Source organism: Diaphorina citri, unplaced genomic scaffold (genome assembly GCF_000475195.1).
Source record: "Diaphorina citri unplaced genomic scaffold, Diaci psyllid genome assembly version 1.1 scaffold115, whole genome shotgun sequence".
NCBI lineage: Eukaryota > Metazoa > Arthropoda > Insecta > Hemiptera > Psyllidae > Diaphorina > Diaphorina citri.
In genome coordinates this window covers 262,789-284,827 of record NW_007377552.1, presented here as the reverse complement: position 1 = coordinate 284,827, position 22,039 = coordinate 262,789, and the positions used below count along the sequence as shown (strand labels likewise).

The 22,039-nt window shown below is 38.7% G+C and overlaps 2 protein-coding genes across 2 annotated transcripts in view; both read left to right on the top strand.

The window, feature by feature from the left end:
* Window positions 1–22,039, top strand: part of LOC103524697 (G-protein coupled receptor GRL101-like) — a 172,760-nt gene that overhangs the window by 16,388 nt on the left and 134,333 nt on the right. The gene's annotated exons all lie outside the window — the stretch shown is intronic.
* On the top strand, window positions 3,803–6,116 carry LOC113465490 (carcinine transporter-like). Its single transcript, XM_026820030.1, has 4 exons — window positions 3,803–3,869; window positions 4,573–4,754; window positions 5,406–5,587; window positions 6,005–6,116. The coding sequence occupies exons 1-4, from the start codon at window positions 3,803–3,805 to the stop codon at window positions 6,114–6,116; spliced, it is 543 nt and encodes a 180-aa protein (XP_026675831.1).

Below are 22,039 nucleotides of genomic sequence, written 5' to 3'. Positions count from 1 at the left end.
CACACCATGATTTCTCCTTATCATCTCTTTTTGCCCTCTTCTTTTTCTCTTGTATCACTTTATCTACTATTTATTCTATTTAAGTATCTTATCCATCTCTCTCTCGCTTAATTCCTCACCCATGTCTTTCCTCTTTCTTTAACCCTTTGAACTCCTCCTCATCTTTTGTCTTCTTCGTTGTCTTCCTTCTTATCCCCTATAAATTCTAGGGTTTTTTTTCTCCACTCTAAATTTTCGAATCTATATTTTCTTCCTTCTAGTCTCTTAGCTCTTCTCCACGTGTCTCCTTCCGATTCTTTCTTTTTATTTGTAGAGTAGTTTTAAAAGTCGATCTTTATCCTTCCTCGGGTCCAAAGGCCCCTAAGGTTCCCCAAACTTCAAATATAGGGGTTTAGGGAGAGTGTGGCTAGGATAGGTGATCCATGGTAAGTGAGTTTTGGACGAAGTATGTTTGTGTTCCCTGTGCCTTCCCCGGGGTTTTTCTCTTTATTTTGTTCCTATAAATTGTGTTACCATTTGTATATATTTATTTTGTAAATAAAGTTCGATCTAATGGTTTAATAATAATTATATAAATAGTAATAACCGAAGGACTGGTGTAACGCTAGGAATATGACCTATGGTTTGTGGAGAAAACAGGTGGAACGTGTCAAATAATGCTCCTTCAATTTATCAAACTCAATTTCATGTTGACCTGTCTCTCTTTTTATTGCTCGTGTATGCCTATTTTCGCCCCGATAAAAAGTAAGTTGATCAGAATAGTGTGGGGAATTCGCTTCGCTTTCGGGACGATAACAGCCCGTTCACACTGCATGAAACGAATATCTCTTCGTCATAAATTTTTCCGTGAAGCGAGGCGGTGACGTATACAAATGAATCAAGTGTGTTCACATGGCAAACGAAGAAAAATTCGCAAAAAATTAACTTTGGACGAAGAAAAATTCGTGCATTGTGAACTGGCTGACCTTAGTAGTTACAGTTCCCTCCATCAAACCTGTTTAATTTAAAAAATAAAAAAAAAAAAATTAAAAAAAGATGGAACACTCTTCATTTGTTCAATTATATAATTGAATATGTAATACATATGTATACCTTATCAGGGTATACAACCTATTTACATACATCATGTACAATATTTACAAAACATGGAGGCTGTTTTACCCCAGCTGGTTATGTAAATCCCAGGGCTAAATTTTATTATAGGCAAAACTTTTTCTTATTCCCAGATACCTACCTAAATTTCTAAGAAAACAAGAAAATAAAAGCCTATTTTCTTGTATAACCAAATAACCATGTTGTGCGAAAAACTAATATAGTATAGATTAGTATAGTAGTTTCGGAACGTTTATGTAAATAAAGCAATAAAGAATATTATTTTGTTTGGAGTCCTGTGGTCTCTTCCAAGAACTAATCCACGATTCCCACTAGGTACCCACTTTTTATTTACTCGTTGGGGGAAAAGTGGGAAGTCGATCTTGAAACAGCCCACTGGGTCTTCGAATCAATATGGGAAATAGAAAATAGTAAAACATACATTGGGAGTTTTGACATCTCCGCTAATTTTCAAACTTTACTCATTCTAAATAATGATGTAAGAACAAACAACAAAACAAATAAATAAATAAAACACCTGGCAATATTAAAAAATAAAAATGCTTTTCATTTTAAGAAGCCTGAAAAACTTAGATGACAGTTCAGCGTCATCAGCGCAAATTCAATTCAATTTTTACCAAGTAGGTGTGTTATTTTACATCAAAACCATTACACACAATATTCATAAATTGCATACCTACTATAAACGTCGAGAGATTACCAGCTTCACATTTTTCAGGTAAATCTATTTTCCAAGTTGTAATCTAAATTCTAAGCTAAAAAATCAGCAGCTCTAATTTTTCAACAAAGAACAATGCGGTGAGAACTTGAAAATGCAATCTCGAAGCTCGTCGGTAAACTAAACTTCAAATGAAATTTGCATCAAAAGGTAAATGCTTCATCTACTCCTCTTCTCCTTTATCCCTCTTTTATTCTATTTCTATCTTCTCTTTCATGTTAATCCTTTCTACTTCTCCTTCTTTGTCATCTTTTTATACTCCCTCTTCTTCGTCTTTTTCTTATTACCCTTCGAGTTCTTCTCCTCCTTCTTCTTCCTCCTTTATTTCCCTTCTCTTCTGTTTATTTCTGTTCTTATTCCTTTTTTCTCCTTCCTCTTCTTCTCCTCTATCTTTCCTGCTCCCATTTCTCCTCCTCAGGCATTTTCTTGTCGGTTTCCTCTCCCTTCTGTTTCTTTCCCTGTTTTTCGGTTCAATGAAAATTTCAATTCTCCCGAGCTCAATTCTTGAACACTCAACTAAGACGAAAAAGACTTTGTCGAGGTTTTTGTGGGGAGATTCAATTTTCCGCTCGTTTGACTTTCTAAATGTGCAACGCAACAAGGTAATAGTCTCTTGCATTTTGTTCTTCAGATTAAGGTGAAGAATCGTGCATTTTTAAAGTCCCTTGATAGAATTAAAAGGTTTTTAAGAAATTAGAGATACAATGTACGAGCCAACCCTTTCAGGGGAGGTGGCATTAGGGACACATTCAAGGGCCCTCAACTGCCTATGAAGGGCCCCTACGGGGGCCCCAAAGTCCAATCGGGCCATAAATTTAAGGAAAATAATGAGCAAAGTTCCTTCATGTGTTGAATATTTTTTATTTGTCCTGTGGTTGGGTGGAAGAGCTCCTTTTGGACAATCCTGCAAAAAAAAAAAAAAAATCAAATTTCACGTCTTCCCCTCTATTTCCCCTTCCCTATTTTTCCCCTCTTTCTCTTCTCTCCCTCCGTTTCGTTCTCCCCTCCCCTCCATTTATTTATCTCCCTCTGTTTCATTTCTTTAACCCTCTTTCTCCTTCTCTCCCTCCCTCCCTTTTCTATTCCCTCTCTCCACCAGTTATTAGTTTTCCCTCTTTTACCCCTCTTTTTTCCTCTTTCTCTCCTACTCTTTTCCATCCTGTCTCTAAACCATTTATTTATTTTCCCTCTTTCTTTTTCATCCTTTCTTCACGCCACTTATTTATTTTCCCTCTTTCTTTTTCATCCTTCCTTCCCTCCACTTATTAATTTTCCCTCTTTCTTTTTCATCCTTCCTTCCCTCCACTTATTTATTTTCCCTCTTTCTTTTTCATGCTTTCTTCCCTCCACTTTTTACAACTAGAAGCGCTTGCAATAATCCTTTCCCGGAATGAACTCTCGAAAATGAATCCCTCAGGCTGAAACATAAAATAGTACCTACTTAAATTTGTTTATTCATTGAAATTAAATTGAAAGTTCAATTAAACCAAAGGTGGATTTACACGATCAAGCCATTTGAACAAACTGTGGCTTGTGCAAACCGGTTTGCACAAGTGAATCGTAGCGTATGAAGCTTGAAGCTTACAGAAGCAAAAAGAAAAATCTGTTTCTAAGTTGTTCCTCTCACAAATGTGTGTAAACCGAGCATGCCATTCTCGTGCAGTTTTAACTGATAAGGAGAGATAAGAGTATGAGAGAGAGAGAGTAATAGAGAGAGAGAGAAAGAAAGAGAAAGAGAGAGAAAGGGAGAGAGAGAGGAAGAGAGAGAGAAAGAGAAAGAAAGAGAAAGAGAGAGAAAGAGAGAGAGAGAGGAAGAGAGAGAGAGAAAGGGAGAGAGAGAGGGAAAGATGATGAATAGAGAGAACAAGAGAGAAAAATGGAGTGTGCTGACATTTCATTCAATTGTCAATGAAAAAGGTGAGAATCACTGCACATCGGGAATTTTTTTTTCCGTGAATTTGACAAGCTATAATGCACAATTGTCCCGGCATGATTGTGTCTGGTATCAGCTGTATCGTGACGGTCACTTTGCCCCCAGGTAATTAATTTCAGAATTTGATAGATAAGAGGAAATGAAACTTTTTTTCGAAGAGGTTTGATAGAGGAAACTATAACTCCTAAGGTCTTATCGAAGAGAGAAGGAAAACAGGATAGGAGAAAGCCAGCCTTTGCGAGAAGGAACATTATCCGTTCAGGATAAAATCAGCCCCGGGCGGGGATCGAACCCGCGGCCTAGAGCTTACAAGGCAGACACACTGCCAACCAAGCTAACTGGACTGACCAAGGAATTTTTAACTGTATGTCCTACATAACAGAAGCTAGGAAACTGGGAAAGTTGTCTTGCTTGGCCCATCATAATTACATACATAGGTACTCTTTGAACTTGGGATGTAGCGGAAGTAAAGTTTTGCATAAGGTAGTTCCTTTCATGTCTTAAATCATTTTCTTCGTAGAACATCGTGAACTCGTGTAGCTCTCAAGCCCAAGAGTACTGGCGGTTTTAGGGAGTTCCTTTCATGTCTTAAATCATTTTCTTCGTAGAACATCGTGAATACTCGTGAACTCGTGTAGCTCTCAAGCCCAAGAGTACTGGTGGTTTTAGGGTAGTTCCTTTCTTATCTAATATCACAGTTATCTCATCTTTGTTTTCAGACGCCGTGGTCGCCACTTTGGTCCTCTTCCTGTTTTCAGGGTAGTTCCTTTCTTATCTAATATCACAGTTATCTCATCTTTGTTTTCAGACGCCGTGGTCGCCACTTTGGTCCTCTTCCTGTTTTCCAAGTTTGCCATATCTGCTCCGTTCCTCGTCATCTACCCGTTTGCCGGAGAATTATACCCAACATCCCTCAGAGGGGTAGGCATCGGAACATCCGCCTATATTGGAGGCCTTGGGCTCATCATTATACCTTTCATCACTTACCTGGTAAGTCAACAAGATATATAAAGATTGGACGATGGTTTTTAACCGTTCTGGACTCTTTTTCGCGGGACCACATTTGAGGAGTATGTACTCCAAACATCACGCGGATGGTAGCACAAAATGCTTCTGTAAGAGTGTCTCTTGAGAGCTGAGGAGCACCAGAACCATCCAGTGTTTTTGTAACTGGAACATCCGCCTATATTGGAGGCCTGGGGCTCATCATTATACCTTTCATCACTTACCTGGTAAGTCAACAAGATATAAAGATTGGACGGTGGTTTTTAACCGTTCTGGACTCTTTTTCTCGGGACCACATTTGAGGAGTATGTACTCCAAACATCACGCGGATGGTAGCACAAAATACTTCTGTAAGAGTCTCTCTTGAGAGCTGAGGAGCACCAGCACCATCCAGTGTTTTTGTAACTGGGTTGGAGCCGAGGTGAACATGTTTGATCAAATTTTACTGTCATTTAGTACCAGCTCCCACATTGCATAGTGTCACTGGATTCGCTTTGTACGAGGGAGACCCGGATTCAAATCCGGTAGATTTATAAAGTTTTGTCACTGTGCTGTGGTTTGAACGTTCCGACCAGCTTGAATTTTTTCTAGAACTTCCAGACAATAAATACAAACTAGAAATTCCAAAATTTCCAGGGCAGAGATAACCTCCGCATGCCATTGGTGATCATGGGCGTCATCTCGGTCCTGGGAGGCATCATCGGACTTCGACTACCCGAGACGCTGCATCAGAAACTACCTCAGACTGTGGAGGAGGGAGAGGAGTTTGGCAAGGATTGGTCCATCAAGGAATTGCTCCATTGTATTCCGCCCGGCAGGTGAGTTAAGATTGCTTTGATGTTTTGGTGAAGGTACTAAAATTACTCTTCCGAGTAATGAAGTGAAAAAGAGTCACCTATAAATACGCAGAGGAAAATGAGATTTTCCTAGTAATTACTTGGAAAATCTTTATAATTATAAATAATCAGAGATGTGGGTGCAATAGTCCTACACACTGGACTCCGCACACAGGAATTTCGTCAGAAATGACCCCCATGTAATGTAATGTAAGTAATCAGAGATCATTCCCCGGTCGTGCAGTTGGAGTTTGAGTCATTCATGGTTGAACTGCGGTTCAAACCTCAATTGTGATTTAATCAAATAAATGTCATATTTGATTCAAAGACCTTGGTGGATGTGCCAAATTTACAAAATTGATTCCTAACATCGCATCGTTTTGAATTTCGTCATTTCAGACCTTCCTCATCTCTTGGCGACTCCTATGAAGATCTATCTCAGAAAGACGAAGAAGAAAACGAAGTGATCGATACTCTTCCGAGTAATGAAGTGAAAAAGAGTCACCTATAAATACGCAGAGGAAAATGAGATTTTCCTAGTAATTACTTGGAAAATCTTAATAATTATAAATAATCAGAGATGTGGGTGCAATAGTCCTACATACTGAACTCCACACACAGGAATTTCGTCAGAAATGACCCTCATGTAATGTAATGTAAGTAATCAGAGATCGTTCCCCGGTTGTGCAGTTGGCTATGGAGTTTGAGTCATTCATGGTTGAACTGCGCTACAAACCTCAATTGTGATTTAAACAAATAAATGTCATATTTGATTCAAAGACCTTGGTGGATGTGCCAAATTTACAAAATTGATTCCTAACATCGCATCGTTTTGAATTTCGTCATTTCAGACCTTCCTCATCTCTTGGCGACTCCTATGAAGATCTATCTCAGAAAGACGAAGAAGAAAACGAAGTGATCGAAATGCTCCCTCAAAGGCAACCTTCGGAAAAGGACTTCCTCAACCGGAAAATGAGGCAGACTTCCGATAAGGATTTGCTGAATAGAAGATCGAGACTTGTGCGACAACCCAGCACCATGGAAACGCCAGTTGATCCTTCTGGTGTGGTGAAAATGACTTATTGGTTTTAGACGGTCATATTTTAGTTTAGAACTAGAATGTTTCGTGATCAGACTGGATACCCAAAGGTCCCAAAGCCATTGGGTACAGCATTTTTCATTGGGTACAGCGGGAACCTGGGCAAAATGATCGAATTCGAAGGTACCTAATGAGGAATTAGGTATTGTGTATTTTATTAACCAAGAATTTGTTCTTGTGATGTGTAAACGTGTGAAATATGTATTTTGCGTAGGCTAGCAGAATTTTGCCCTAAAAATCCTAAAATTAAATTAATATTATGTATTGTGTACATAATTATCCTTCTGTAAATATACCTAGGTATAGTGAATTTTATGCTTGAGTTATTTGTTAATAATTATTAACAAATTATAATCTAATATTAATCAATAAAGTGCCTATCTAATAGGTGTGACTATCTAAATTTCCATCTGTTTACTTATTACTAGGCAGATAATACCTTTCATTCATAACATGAAAAGTTTATCGTGTTATAGTAAAACATGTGTAATAATAATTTATGAATGAAATACAGTTACCCCATTTTCCTACTCCCTTCTGGGTTACCATGGTGATTTTTGTTATACCTACTAGACTTAAATAAACACATTAGGGTAAGTCCTAGGTACCTAGCTATCCTATTGATTTTACCTACTGGTACTACCATGATGTATGAATTGTATATTAGTTGTGTCTGACTTTCGAAAGTTTTCTAGACTTTGTTTTATTCCTCGGAACTTTAAATGATCAAAAGACGTGTGTTTTTTGCTGAATAGTGGTTAGTATGAGTAATAACTTACTCACTACCATGATGTATGAATTGTATATTAGTTGTGTCTGACTTTCGAAAGTTTTCTAGACTTTGTTTTATTCCTCGGAACTTTAAATGATTAAAAGACGTTTTGTGTTTTTTGCTGAATAGTGGTTAGTATGAGTAACAACTTACTCATCTATAATCTGGACAATTTACCGATTTAGTGTAACCGATTAGAAGATGGAAGACCGGAAAAACTTCTTGCTAAAAACTTCAGGTGAGTTTTTCATAATAGCTACTCATATTATAGTCATTGTATTTCTTAGGATAGGTATGTAGATAGCTACGGTAGATTGTTTTAGAAATAGCCCTCCTCTGTAGCTTTATGGTCAAACAAACAGACTATGACTTCTAACAGTGTTGGATTTGGAGCTTGTTTTTGTCTCTTAGATCAATAGAAAGGCATTAGCTACGGATACAACAGTTCATTAAACTACTAACTTTGTTCCACTTTAATACAAATAATAATTTGTGGTCGAATTGATTGGAACACAATACATGCCTTCAGGCACACTCCATTTGTCAAAGGTCTAGGTTTACCTTGGCCTTGGGATCAATTTAATTCGAATAAAATAGGTATGTAGATAGCTACGGTAGATTGTTTTAGAAATAGCCCTCCTCTGTAGCTTTATGGTCAAACAAACTGACTATGACTTCTAAGTTTTTAACCCAAAAGTGTTGGATTTGGAGCTTGTTTTTGTCTTTTAGATCAACAGGAAGGCATTAGCTACGGAAACAACAGTTCATTAAACTACTAACTTTGTTCCTTTTTAATACAAATAATAATTTGTGGTCAAATTGATTGGAACACAATACATGCCTTCAGACACACTCCATTTGTTAAAGGTCTAGGTTTACCTTGGCCTTGGGATCAATTTAATTCGAATAATCCATTTACTGATGAACTTTGCAATGAATTACATCATCTAGAGATCTACTTTGGAGCGGAATCTTCTGCAGAATTGGAGGCCAATTTCTCCCGGGACACTCATGTCAGCTCATTCCTGGATGATCCGAATTGTATGTGTCTGTACATTCAACAGAGCGACAATGGGACCACATTTGACTTGCAGAATAAGGTTCGTATTCTCTGGATTGTCGGCTTTTAACAGGGAGTAGACCAGTTTAGTCTGGCTGTGGCATTTTAAACAGGGAGTAGATCAGCGACCAGTTTAGTCTGGCCAGGGGACTTCAAACAGGGATGATGCCGGCCTGAAATTTCTCTTGCTAAAGAAAGAAACTGACGGAAAACGTAGATCCCGTCTGACTATTGACGTTTATTTAACCTGAGACCTATTCCACGAACGACTCCGTACAGAAAATGCCGGGGACCCTTGGGGGCATTTTTTCTGAGTGAGTAATACAGTTTCCAAAATCATGTCTAACTAGAGCACATCTCTTATTTTAGATTCCCCAAGGCAATGGCGGCAAAGTAGCGCTGGTATTTTATAAAATCAGACCGGAGTGTATTTCCGGCGATAATATACGCCAGAATATTCTCATTTCGTCGCTAAAAGACTCTCCCATTATGTCCTTGTACCACAGTCTACACCAGATATTTAGCCCAGCTCTCTTGAAGGTAATTTCCTGGATACTTCTCTTGTTTCATTGCTTGGTAATTAAAGTTGATGGAAAGCTAACCCTGGGAATACTTATGGTAAAAAAAAAAATCATCCCAAAGTCTTTCATAATTTTAAGTCACCCATCATCAGGATTTCGTCGCTAAAAGACTCTCCCATAATGTCCTTGTACCACAGTCTACACCAGATATTTAGCCCAGCTCTCTTGAAGGTAATTTCCTCGATACTTCTCTTGTTTCATTGCTTGGTAATTAAAGTTGATGGAAAGCTAATCCTGGGAATACTTATGGTACCTAAAAAAAAATCATCCCAAAGTCTTTCATAATCTTAAGTCACCCATCATCAGGGGATCAGTGACCCAACGAAGTGAGTTCCAAGTTTTAAATAGACGATTTAGCATTATCATTTTGATTACCACTATACAGATTCATTGATTCTATTCTGAGTCAAATTCTACAAACATTGTGACTTCAGGTGGCCCGTAAAGGATCCACCTTTTTCAATGTCACCACGATCTCCTCTTCAGTGTACTACTATAATTCATTAACTCTCCGACTTTTTCGGTCTAATTCTCGACAGGGTGACGATCTGGACAAGACCATAGATCCGAAACTCCAATCCCTCGTCCTTCAACTGGAACATGGACTGAAGAGCACTCTCCTAGAAAAGTCATTGGACTCGGATCTGCCTTCGTCCCTCATTGAGATTCTCACATTGGAGGACGAATATTTCTACTGGAAGAAGTTGGCCCAAGTGAGCGCCAAGAAAAAGGAGCGAGATCGCGGGAATGTGTTTGCCAATCTGTTTGAGCCGATGGTTTCGCTTTGTAGGTGAGTAGGAGTTGGCACACCAAGGCGAGCCACTCACTATCAGGTACAACTGATCAGGTCCACCTGATACCTGATGAGCACACACACTATCAGTTAGACCTGAGAAGCGGACCTGCTCATGTGTACCTGTCAGGTCTACCTGAGAGTGAGTGGCTGCCCCAAGTATCGCACCTAGACCAGCTTGAACGATAACGAATCAAGGGATTTAACGTCACTGTAGGAAGGGTCACGTTACTCGCAACTCAAAACGTTCCTCAGCATTCCTCAGAATTTTCGCGGACTGGATGAGAATACTCAAATTTTCCCCTTGATCATTGAGAGGTAATTTTACTTTGGCTTCTTTTATCTCCTTTGCTCATTCTTCACGTTTGAGATCAAATTACGTAAATTTAAATCAGGAAGTTCAAGAACTGATGCAAGTTCAAGAATTTCCTTTCTTTTTTCTTAGTTGATTTTGTTTCAAGGCCTTTCTGCCTCTCATATTCTTAAGGCTTCCTTTCCTATGATTTCAGAAATGCCTCAAGATTTGCCTTGGTGTTCAAGCGCGCTGAGGATTTGTTCAACAAACTGATTGAAATCAAGGATCAATGGGAAGACAGAGTTGCCTTGGGCAATGTCGATTTTGAACACATCATACGAGAAAACCTAAGTGTAGCCTCGGATTGGGATTTAAATTTCAGAGCGTCGAAAACTTGGGGACAAGAAATCGCAAAATTATCTTGGTATGTAGAATTTAAATAGTTAGGTAATTATAATAAACCAAAGATTTTTGACATTTTGACCAAAAGCCGTAGGTTGGTCTGTGTCATAAGTTCTCGAATTCTAGCCTTGCCCAGTTCAGGGGTCTTTGTTCGAGGAAAACAGGGTGTAACTACTTTGCCATGTATGTAGATACCGAGGTTAAAAACTCCATTTCTTGATACTCGCATTTGCCTTTACTTATGACATTGTAACTCCTTGTGGTGATACGCATTCTCCTTCTTTTTCTTTCAGTGCCGAAGAAAAAGTCGAATGTTTCGTCATCAGCTTCGCTCCGGTCCGATCGGAAATCGAACTTCACAACCGTCGCTACTGGGACTCACTAGCCGCCTCGCTATATTACTCCATCATGAGAGATGTGACCATATTGCAGAACTACATCTCCGAATCCAAGAAGAGTTTGGATCGGCAACCCCAGACCCTGGATGACATAGGCGAGATCAATGCTGTCCATAAGAAAATATTGGAGACTTCGAAGCAGGTCAGTCTGACTTTTATCAGTCCTAAGTGTTATGATGAGTTAAATCAAAGATATCACAAGGAAATCAATTCAATTAAGAATTATGTACATAAGTACACAAGATTTAGAACGATATGACGGGAATTCAAAGGTGATTTTGATCGATAGCAAAGAGAAAGGACAAGAATTTCAATATTGGGTTAATCGCGAGATCAATGCTGTCCATAAGAAAATATTGGAGACTTCGAAGCAGGTCAGTCTGACTTTTATCAGTCCTAAGTGTTATGATGAGTTGGATCAAAGATATCACAAGGAAATCAATTTAATTAAGAATTATGTACATAAGTACATAAGATTTAGAACAATATGACGGGAATTCAAAGGTGATTTTGATCGATAGCAAAGAGAAAGGACAAGAATTTCAGTATTGGGTTAATCATGGTGCTTGTCCAACATGTCGTTCCTTGTTGACATGAACGTCATGAACTCCCATCATAAACTCCCCAATACGAAGTCCCCGGTAATCACTACATACTTCTTTGTCCTCAGATGATGGAGGTGATTATTGAGGCCGAGAACAAAAACAGGACTTTGGCGAGCTGGACGAAAGAGCATGTGGATCAATTAGCCACCATGAAAACTGCTTGGGACAACTTCCATTCTCTTCTGGACAACCAACAGTTCGTCATAAGTCACCAGGTAATTTTTTCCAAAGTCTTCCAAAAATCAGTGGGGATGGAAACACTTTTTCAATTTTACACCATCCTTTTGTTTAATGTGTGTTGCGTTGTTGCAGTTATGTATCATAGTCATAGTTATTTACGCCTAGGTAACTTTGTCTAAAGAATCAACTTTGTCTGTAACATGTAGATAGGTATATTCTCAAGATCTTTAAGAGATTCTTCCTCTTCATATAAGTTCAATTTCAATTTGCGCTCCTCTATCCTTTGTACAACTCATACACTGAGTCTATTTGGTCCGCCGCAGTCAAGTCGTTTGAAAATCACATGAGACCCTCAGAGGAGCGGGTTGGGGGGAAACTGAAAATGCAATTCAAAAACGTCAACACAAACACTTTACAGGTGAGTCCGGAATTTTTTTTCTTCCTCTGTTGTCTTTCTTGTCCTATTTCTTCTTCTTCTTCCTTCTCTTTCTTCCAGCCTGCCTCGGTGGTGTAGTGCTGAGGGCGCTCGACTACTAAACAGGAGGCCCGGGTTCAATCTAAGTCAAGGCATGGGATTTTATCCTCATTTATTTTATAATTTACGTGTCATGTGTAGTGGGATGCTGACTTTTGAAATTACACACTTCAGTTTGCAAGAAACCCATCATGCCATCCTGTACATACATCTGGTACCAGTGTAAGCAATGGGTGCTGATACCTACAAAAAAGATATACCACACACACCACACACACCACACACACCACACCTCTCTAAATCACTACAACGAGACCAAATCAACCTACCATTCCTGAATTCGTCACTTTCTTGCCCTTCTTTGTCTTTTGGCCGTAGAAAATCATTGATACTCCCCTTATAGCCTTTAGTATATTTTCTGTTTCTCCCTCCCCCTTGTGACTTATGTACTTACGTCAACACAAACCCCTTCAAGTTAATTACATTCTGGGAGAGAGGGGGAGGGAGAGCGAGGGAGGGGAGAGAGGGCAAGGGTTTTCTACGAGCAAAGGAGAGGGAAACATAGAGAAAGGGATGGCTGGGGAGGTTAAGAAATAAAGCTCCAAGGGTTACAGATGGAGCGGAGCTCTAAGGGTTTAGATAGTAGAAAACGCCTCCGGCTCTGTGTTAACCTTGCGTTCGTTCGGATATTAGTTTTCTCGTTCTTTACGCATGCATCTTAGTTTTTCTTGTTTTCATAGCTTTTGCAAGAATATCGGCGGTACAGTGAGCTAATACAGAGTGGAACAAGTTGGTCGAAGATATCGGCAAAAACAAGTGAGTTTCTTTAGAAGTAACCTTACTGGCTCAGATCCATATGTGAGTAGGTGAGTACTTAAAAAGTATAAGAACATCACCTACCTTTGTATTTTAAAGTGCTGTATTTGAGAAAGAAGTAAATTTCTACTGATTCACCTATGTACATAAAAGCCTGTTCTTAGTCTGAGTGTAGACATGTGAATTTTCCTGCTACTTTACAGGAATCAACGCTCTCCTGTACAACTCATACACGGAGTCTATTTGGTCAGCAGCAGTCAAATCGTTTGAAAATCACATGAGACCCTCAGAAGAGAGGGTTGGGGGGAAGCTGAAAATGCAATTCAAAAACGTCAACACAAACACGTTACAGGTGAGTCCAGAATTTGTTTTTCACAGCCTACCTCGTTGGCGTAGTGCTGAGGGGTAAACAGGAGGCCCAGGTACCTAGGTTTAATCCAAGGCTGGAATTTAACCTCATTTATTTTATAGCTATTTGACCTCGTACCTACCTCGTAGAAATGGAGCTCTAACTCTAAGGGTAAATTGTTAGAGAACGTCGCCTTTGCATATGTTTGGATATTAGTTTTCTAGTTCTTTGCGTACCTATGCCTCTTACTGCATATTTCTTGTTTTCACAGCTTTTGCAAGAATACCGCCGGTACAGTGAGCTAATCCAAAGGCCATCGATCAGAACTATTTTGCAAGCAGAGAGGCAAATGCTCTTGTCACAACTGCAGGAATATCTCCTGAACGTTACCGGAAATTTGGAAGACACGAACATTACCAGAGTCCTGGATATGCCACCTCTGATTGCCAATATTCAAAGAGTCAAGCACTTGGAAACCAAGGTGAGAAAACGACGAATGGAAATCACCTTTCTTCCTTAGTTAAAAGTACACAAGTACACAAAAGTAATTACAAAAAGCACAAAACAAAAGTACAACGTAAGTAAAGTGAACACAAAGTATCTACTTACTTACTTTTGATTTTTTTTTACTCACCTACAGACGTTTCCAATTTTCAGATCATAGACATTGAGAAAGTTAGTCAGGAATTGCTGGATGATTTGCCAGCCTATGATCAGTTCAAATCCACAGTGGACTCAGTAAAGAAAGAGCTTCAACTGTACCATTCCGAACAGTTTGAGAAATGGTTGGATCAGACGAGTCAAGATGTCAGCAAGAAGATTCTTAGGTAAGTTGTTTTTCTTCAATGTATCACAAAAGGTATGGCGTATCTCAAGGATCGGATATAGTTTCCCCGTTCTCCTATAGATAACTTTTTGATTTGAATTGGTTGACCATACAGATTCGAGGAGTAACAAAATCAAGTTGTTGAAAGACTTCAAGAGCATCATGAATAAAGTGGGAGATAATCAGTGTCTGCTTCAATCTATTAAAAACTCTCCTAACTACAGATTTAAACACTCGAGCGTCCAGTGAGATCGTCATACGTCAAGCTCTAACAGAGCTGGATGTTTGGGAGGTAGAAGCCAGATTTGAATTGGTTGACCATACAGATTCGAGGAGTAACAAAATCAAGTTGTTGAAAGACTTCAAGAGCATCATGAATAAAGTGGGAGACAATCAGTGTCTGCTTCAATCTATTAAAAACTCTCCTAACTATGCAGAGTTCTTGGATCGGGCCACACTTTGGGAGAAAAAGCTGTACAATGTTGATCACAATCTACGGAATCTAAACCAAGTTCAGCGGAAATGGGTCTACTTGGAACCGATTTTTGGTAAATATATTATTGTTTTAATCATTTTGTGAAGTAGATACCTGCATGTGTGGTGTGAATGCCAACTCCTAATATGTATCTTTGTTCTCTTGTAGGAAATGGAAAGTTGGAAATTGAAAAGTCAAGGTTTTCTAAAGTGGACAAAGATTTACGATACATTCTCAATCAAATCTGTGCCTCGGAAAAACGAGTGATCATTCTACATCGCATACAGAATATAAACGTTATGCTCGACACAATGATTCAGCAGTTGACTCAGTGCCAGAAAAGTCTGAATGAGTATTTGGAAAAGAAGAGATCCACCTTCCCCAGATTTTACTTCTTGAGCGACGAAGATTTGCTTGAGATTTTGGGACAGTCCAACAAACCCAGCGTCATGCAGTCACACCTGAAGAAGCTGTTTGCTGGCATGTCTGATTTTAGAAGACTGCCTATCGCAAATCCGGGGAGTCGAACTGGCAACTATTCACTGCAGCGCGAGTATCACTCCGCAGCATGTCCTTCACAAGTTGTCTCAACTATGCATGACCGTGTCGTCCAGTAGAGGAAGAGTCTACGTCCCGAACAATGGTGAAAGACTTGTGCTGTACTTCAAAGATTTGAATCTGGCTCGCAACGACAAGTGGGGGTCAAATATGCTGGTGGCATTTCTGCAACAGGTAGGTAGATATTTTCATTCATTGGCCAGAGATCAATTGGACCTAGGTATGTCACTAAAGATTTTATCAGTTATAGAGTGACGTCAAATCTCTGCCAAACAATTAAATATTTGCACGATAATTTGTACAGGTAAATGTGTCAGACAGATTTTAACAGGGTGGCTATTGCCCGGCCTTTTTGGGGGTAAATTCTATTGAATATTACCTATTGATGTTCAGCGACACCTTTTTTGTCAACTATGTATTTACGAAACTTCATGAAACGATTTTTCCGTACTTTTTGTTTATTTTTTGAACTTTTACCAATGGATTCAAGAGAATCCAGAATCTACCCTAATTGGCCAGTTGACGCTTCTCTCTATTCTACTGTCGTGTCATTTCTTATTCCACAGATAATCTCATACGGAGGTTTCTACGAGGCTAGTACTCTAGAGTGGGTAGGAATAGACAGAGTTCACATCGTCTGCAGTGTCACCAAATCCGACCTTCTTAGCACCAGGTTTACTTCTATCAACTGCATTATGAACTTCGGGTGAGGAGAATTAATTACCTTATTTATATCTACAATAGATGAGGACGGCATAGTACCATTGGACAGTACTCGAAGAATATCATCGAAGATTATCATATTGTTTTTTGTCAAAGAAATCAACAGTACTTACAAACCAAAGATTGATTAAGTTCACAAAAGCTTGACCAACTAATGTAGCTATTTTCCTTTCTTTAGGTCGCCTTCAAGAGAGGATCTGATGTTGATCTATGGCACCAATTTGAGCAAATTGTTTTCAAACAAGAAAATGGCAACGAGCATTTCGTCAATCATGATCAACTTGTATAATGAGGTAAAGTTCATTCATTTTTGTCGACTGCGCCATTTATCTATTACACCTACCACTATTATGGCAGATTAGATGACTGCCTACTAATTTTCGTGGGCCATAGCCATTTCAAAATATTTGAGAAATCTTCCAGGAACGGCCTTTTTGTCCTAGCTATTGGACCTGTAATTTGATTATGGATGTCATTAATATTATCAACTAAAACAATACCAAATGATGTGATTTCAGATAAATGATGTCTTCACCAGTAGGAAATATCCTCACTACAGTTTTTCTCCGAGAGATTTGACCGACTTTTGTCAAGGACTGGAACGCTATGGCAACATTTCGGATCCCAAAATTACCATCAAGGTAAGCTGAAACCAAAAATACGTCCACTCTAAAAAGTATTTGAAATCAGGATATCAGAACCGGTTCAGTGAATTTTGATAATTACTCAGAGTGTCTCTAAGGGTTGAGTGGCATCATTTCCCACCTAATACATATTTACCATTGTTTTCAGGTTGTTCGCTACGAAAGCTCCCGAATTTTCCGGGATAAGCTCGCGTCTGTTGAAGATCGTGACAAGTACGACTCACTTTTTGAGAATATCGTTGAAAACGAATGGCTATCTCCTGTCCGACTTTCGGAACTAAGCAGTACATTCTTTGTGTGTGAGAGTGTGGGCCGAATTGATGCTTCTCTTGTAGAAGTAGAGCCCAAGGATTGGATGCTCATGGTGCAAGCAGCTTTCAAACAACTGGGTGAGTGCTGGATTTGTCTAGGATGTTTGCCTGGACCGAAGTTAGCTATGACCGAAGTTAGAAACTGTTCAAAGTATTTTAGATACTGTATGTATGTAAGAAATCTTGAAATAAGTTAAAGTACAAATGTACAAGAATCAAAGGTGTCCTGATGTGGGTGTCTTATTAGTACCTATCTATTACTTGAAAGTACTAAAATTGAATACCAATTTGGTAGCTATTTTTTAATTTACCTATTTTTGCTTTACACTTTCAGTCAATGAAGGCCAGTGTCCAGAGAACATCGTTTTCATCCCAGAACTTCTTTCAACCGTGGCTTACTGCGAAAGAATCCTGACGGCAACTTCCGGCTCGCTTGTCTTCGTCGGATCAGCAGGCTACGGAAGGAAATCCGCAGTCAAAGCCGTTGCTACTCGATTCGGAGCGAAAGTTATATCTCCCAAGATGAGCGTTGGGTATAACGTGAATAGTTTCAAAGTAGACTTGAAATCGGTGCTTCAAAAAGCAGCTTTGGAAAATGAGCAGGTTTTCTTTCTGCTTGAAGATTTCCATTTGTTTGACGTGGAAGTTATTGATTTGATCAATAGTTTGCTGTCTTCAGGAGAGGTGAGTACGAGTATTCAGCTATCTACTAGTTAGATACTAGCAGCAAGACAAATAGGCTATTCCCAGACTTCAAGCTTCCCTTGAACTTGCTGCTGATCAAATGGTCCTAAAGTCTTTCTGCTTGAAGATTTCCATTTGTTTGACGTGGAAGTTATTGATTTGATCAATAGTTTGCTGTCTTCAGGAGAGGTGAGTACGAGAATTCAGCTATCTACTAGTTCGATACTAGCAGCAAGACGAATAGGCTATTCCCAGACTTCAAACTTCCCTTGAACTTGCTGCTGATCAAATGGTCCTAAAGGATCTTGAGGATGGGTATCAAAATATATGACATTGTAAGGAGATTATCTAGATTTCTTTTAGAAATTTCTCTTATCTCTTTTTCGCTTTTTGAGTCCTCTTCCTTCCCAATGTAATAATTTTCGTTCGTCCAATCACTTTGGTTACTAGCTCCTCCACTCAACTACTAATTCCTTGTTTTACCAATGTGTTTTAGATTCCTGGTCTTTATCAAGCGGAAGAATTCGAAGCTTTGTATTCCACTTTGAAGGACGTTGCCTCTCAGAATAGAGTTGACAAATCGGCCACACAATGTTTCATTGAACGTGAGTAGAGGGATTTTAGATGTAGGACTGATCTAAACCAAACAGAACTTTGCCATATTGGATATTGGGGAAGTTAGTATATTTATGTAGGTAGGAACCAAGGATAACAATAGCTTTGTAATAATTATGTATAGTCCATAATTAAGTCATGTGAAGTCAAATTCCAAAAAGACAACAAAATTGTCAAGTTCATCAAATCTTTCATCTTCAGGAGAGGTGAGTACGAGTATTCAGCTATCTACTAGTTAGATACTAGCAGCAAGACAAATAGGCTATTCCCATACTTCAAACTTCCATTGAACTTGCTGCTGATCAAATGGTCCTAAAGAAGCTCCTCCACTCAACTACTAATTCCTTGTTTTACCAATGTGTTTTAGATTCCTGGTCTTTATCAAGCGGAAGAATTCGAAGCTTTGTGTTCCACTTTGAAGGACGTTGCCTCTCAGAATAGAGTTGACAAATCGGCCACACAATGTTTTATTGAACGTAAGTAGAGGGATTTTAGATGTAGGACTGATCTAAACCAAAAAGAACTTTGCCACATTGGATATTGGGGAAGTTAGTATATTTATGTAGGTAGGAACCAAGGATAACAATAGTTTTGTAATAATTATGTATAGACCATTAATTAAGTCATGTGAAGTCATATTCCAAAAAGACAACAAAATTGCCAAGTTCATCAAATCTTTCATCACTTTGAAGGACGTTGCCTCTCAGAATAGAGTTGACAAATCGGCCACACAATGTTTTATTGAACGTAAGTAGAGGGATTTTAGATGTATGACTGATCTAAACCAAAAAGAACTTTGCCATATTGGATATTGGGGACGTTAGTAAATTTATGTAGGTAGGAACCAAGGATAACAATATGTAGAGACCATTAATGTTTGTATAGACCATTAATTAAGTCATGTGAAGTCATATTCCAAAGAGACAACAAAATTGTCAAGTTCATCAAATCTTTCATCTTTTTTGTCCTCAGGACTCAAGACGAATCTTCATCTGGTACTCATTTTCGACTCTCTTCTGCCGAATTTATCAGAGCTGTTCTCTAATAATCCGGCTCTGCTGAAACAATGTTCAGTTATTTGGGCGAATGAGTGGTCTCCTTCCAGTATGGAATTGGTTTCACGAACATTGGCAGAGAACAGGTAAATTTATAACATTTTTACTATCTGGCATTAGTATTGCAGATTTTATTAAAGACCTTCACCAAGGCTGGGGCTCCATAATATCAAAATTGAGTTCGAAACTCATGACTTGCAGCATGCTTCTCCAGCTACTATTTCTCGTATGGGAATCATTTTACTGAGGTAAGCTTCTTAGTTCTGAGCTTTTTCACCTTGGTTCTTTTGTACTTTCTTTTGCCAAATTCCTTTTGGCATTTCTTATTATTCTTTCTTATAAATTGATTTGATATCTCTTCGAAACTCATGACTTGCAGCATGCTTCTCCAGCTACTATTTCTCGTATGGGAATCATTTTACTGAGGTAAGCTTCTTAGTTCTGAGTTTTTTTACCTTGGTTCTTTGGTACTTTCTTTCTTTTGCCAAATTCCTTTTGGCATTTATTATTCTTTCTTATAAATTGATTTGATATCTGTTTTTCAGTGACGAAGACATTGACATAGAGTGTTTGGTCTCATCCTGGGTAAATAAACAGCCGGAAGAAAAACGTGTAACTTTACAAGCGTATATTGAATCCTATTTCTTGAAAGGTATGTATCTACAATCTACATAATTATTGTAAACTTTTGCTACCGGTCTTTATACCTAATGGTAATGGTTAGGCATTTTAATAAAATTCCTAATCTTTTTAATATCTAAATCCAAAATCATGGTGAGTTTATGGACATTCAATAGGGGAGGTGAGAATCCCTGGGTTTTGTTATGTAGGGAAGGGGTGAGAAGCGAGAAAAGATTGCTAAGAGATGGAACAGGTTGGGAATGTGGATGTTGAAGTGCCTGCACTAATTTTCAAGAGCTCCTCACTTTCCTCAGATTTTGGCTACCTGTAGTGTCGTTTTTTTTTTTTTTTTTAACCCATTGTTTCCATTTGCTTTTGTCCTCAGGATCACATAAGAGAAATTCAAGATTTAAACGAATCCTATTTCTTGAAAGGTATGTATCTACAATCTACATAATTATGTATAGTTACTTATTTGGGTAAACTTTTGCTACTGGTTTTTACACCTAAAATGGTAATGGTTAGGCATTTTAATAAAATTCCTAATCTTTTTAATATCTACTGTGTGACTTAGGGATTCAGTTCGATCTTGCTTACCTGTATCTCGACAAATTTAGAACTGTTTCTTCTTTTTCAAGGGGTGGCCTGGGTCAAGGAAAGAGGGGAGTTGGCTGTAAAAGTTTCACTGACGGGCATCATACTGAACGGATTATCACATATGGCAGACGTCCAATCCAAGGCCCACATGTGTGTGGCGCTCATCAAAGGCCTCGGATCTAATCTAACTGCTGACAGCCGAAATGCGTTTTCAGCTCAAGTAAGTGAAATCGTGGTTTGCTGGTTGGCATCAATTGTTTAATTTCCAATTTCTTCGTATTACGATTAGTAGAAGCTGTTTTAGGGCTGTTTGTCCTTACACCTAAGCCTCGGTGTGGCCTTTTCGTGTATGATTAAGTTGGTAAACTTGCAAAGTGAACCAATATGAGTGTTTCCTCAATGTTCAGTTATTTGGGCGAATGAGTGGTCTCCTTCCAGTATGGAATTGGTTTCACGAACATTGGCAGAGAACAGGTAAATTTATAGCATTTTTACTATCTAGCATTAGTATTGCCGATTTTATTAAAAACCTTCACCAAGGCTGGGGCTCCATAATATCAAAATTAATAATTTATAGCATTTTTACTATCTAGCATTAGTATTGCCGATTTTATTAAAAACCTTCACCAAGGCTGGGGCTCCATAATATCAAAATTGAGTTGAATTCTATGTCTTTATACCTAGGTAGAATATGACTGGGGACAGCTCAATCACAAGACACCAAGCATTTCTTTTACAGCTCCTCCTCTAGACATTATTTTACATTTCAGTGACGCTATGAAAGGTTCCTCAACTGACTATCACGAATCCCTCATCAAAATCCATCAGCATGCGTCCCTCTTGTACGAAATGAATGGCACACCCATGCGGTTCACCAATTTTGTCAAAACCAACTTGTCAATCTACGGCAACAAATACAAGACAATCACAGATCGACAGTCCAGATTACAGGTTGGTTGATATAATTATTCAATAATTATATCAACATATTGTCAAAACCAACTTGTCAATCTACGGCAACAAATACAAGACAATCACAGATCGACAGTCCAGATTACAGGTTGGTTGATATAATTATTAAACAAAATAATGGGTGGAATATGATACATAGGTACTTATAGGTATTTGTGAATGCTGGACTCTTATGCATACTGCCTCAGGCGCTTGGGTTCCGGTGACTTCGGTGAGGAAAGAAGGCCGTCCTTCTTCCAACTGTAAATGTTAGTTTATTTGCATGATTAATTAGATAATAATTCGGAAATAGTAGTCATACTTTAGTATATCTACCTACATAAATTAGTGATTCCATAGTTTGTATTCGAATTTAATAATGGAAAAATATTTGTTCTCGACAATTTCAGGCAGGAATAACAAAGCTGACCGAAGCGAAAAATGTGGTCGATAGTTTGAAGAAGGAAGCTGCAGAACAAGAGTCCAAGCTGGCGGAGAAACAATCGAAAGCAACTTCGGCGTTAGAAATGATCACGCAAACTATGAAAC

Coding starts and splice junctions, on each gene's coding strand:
- LOC113465490 (XM_026820030.1), top strand. CDS start 3,803: ATGCACAATTGTCCCGGCATGATTGTGTCTGGTATCAGCTGTATCGTG. Junction 3,870..4,572: donor GACGGTCACTTTGCCCCCAG/GTAATTAATTTC, acceptor CTTTGTTTTCAG/ACGCCGTGGTCGCCACTTTG. Junction 5,588..6,004: donor CATTGTATTCCGCCCGGCAG/GTGAGTTAAGAT, acceptor TCGTCATTTCAG/ACCTTCCTCATCTCTTGGCG.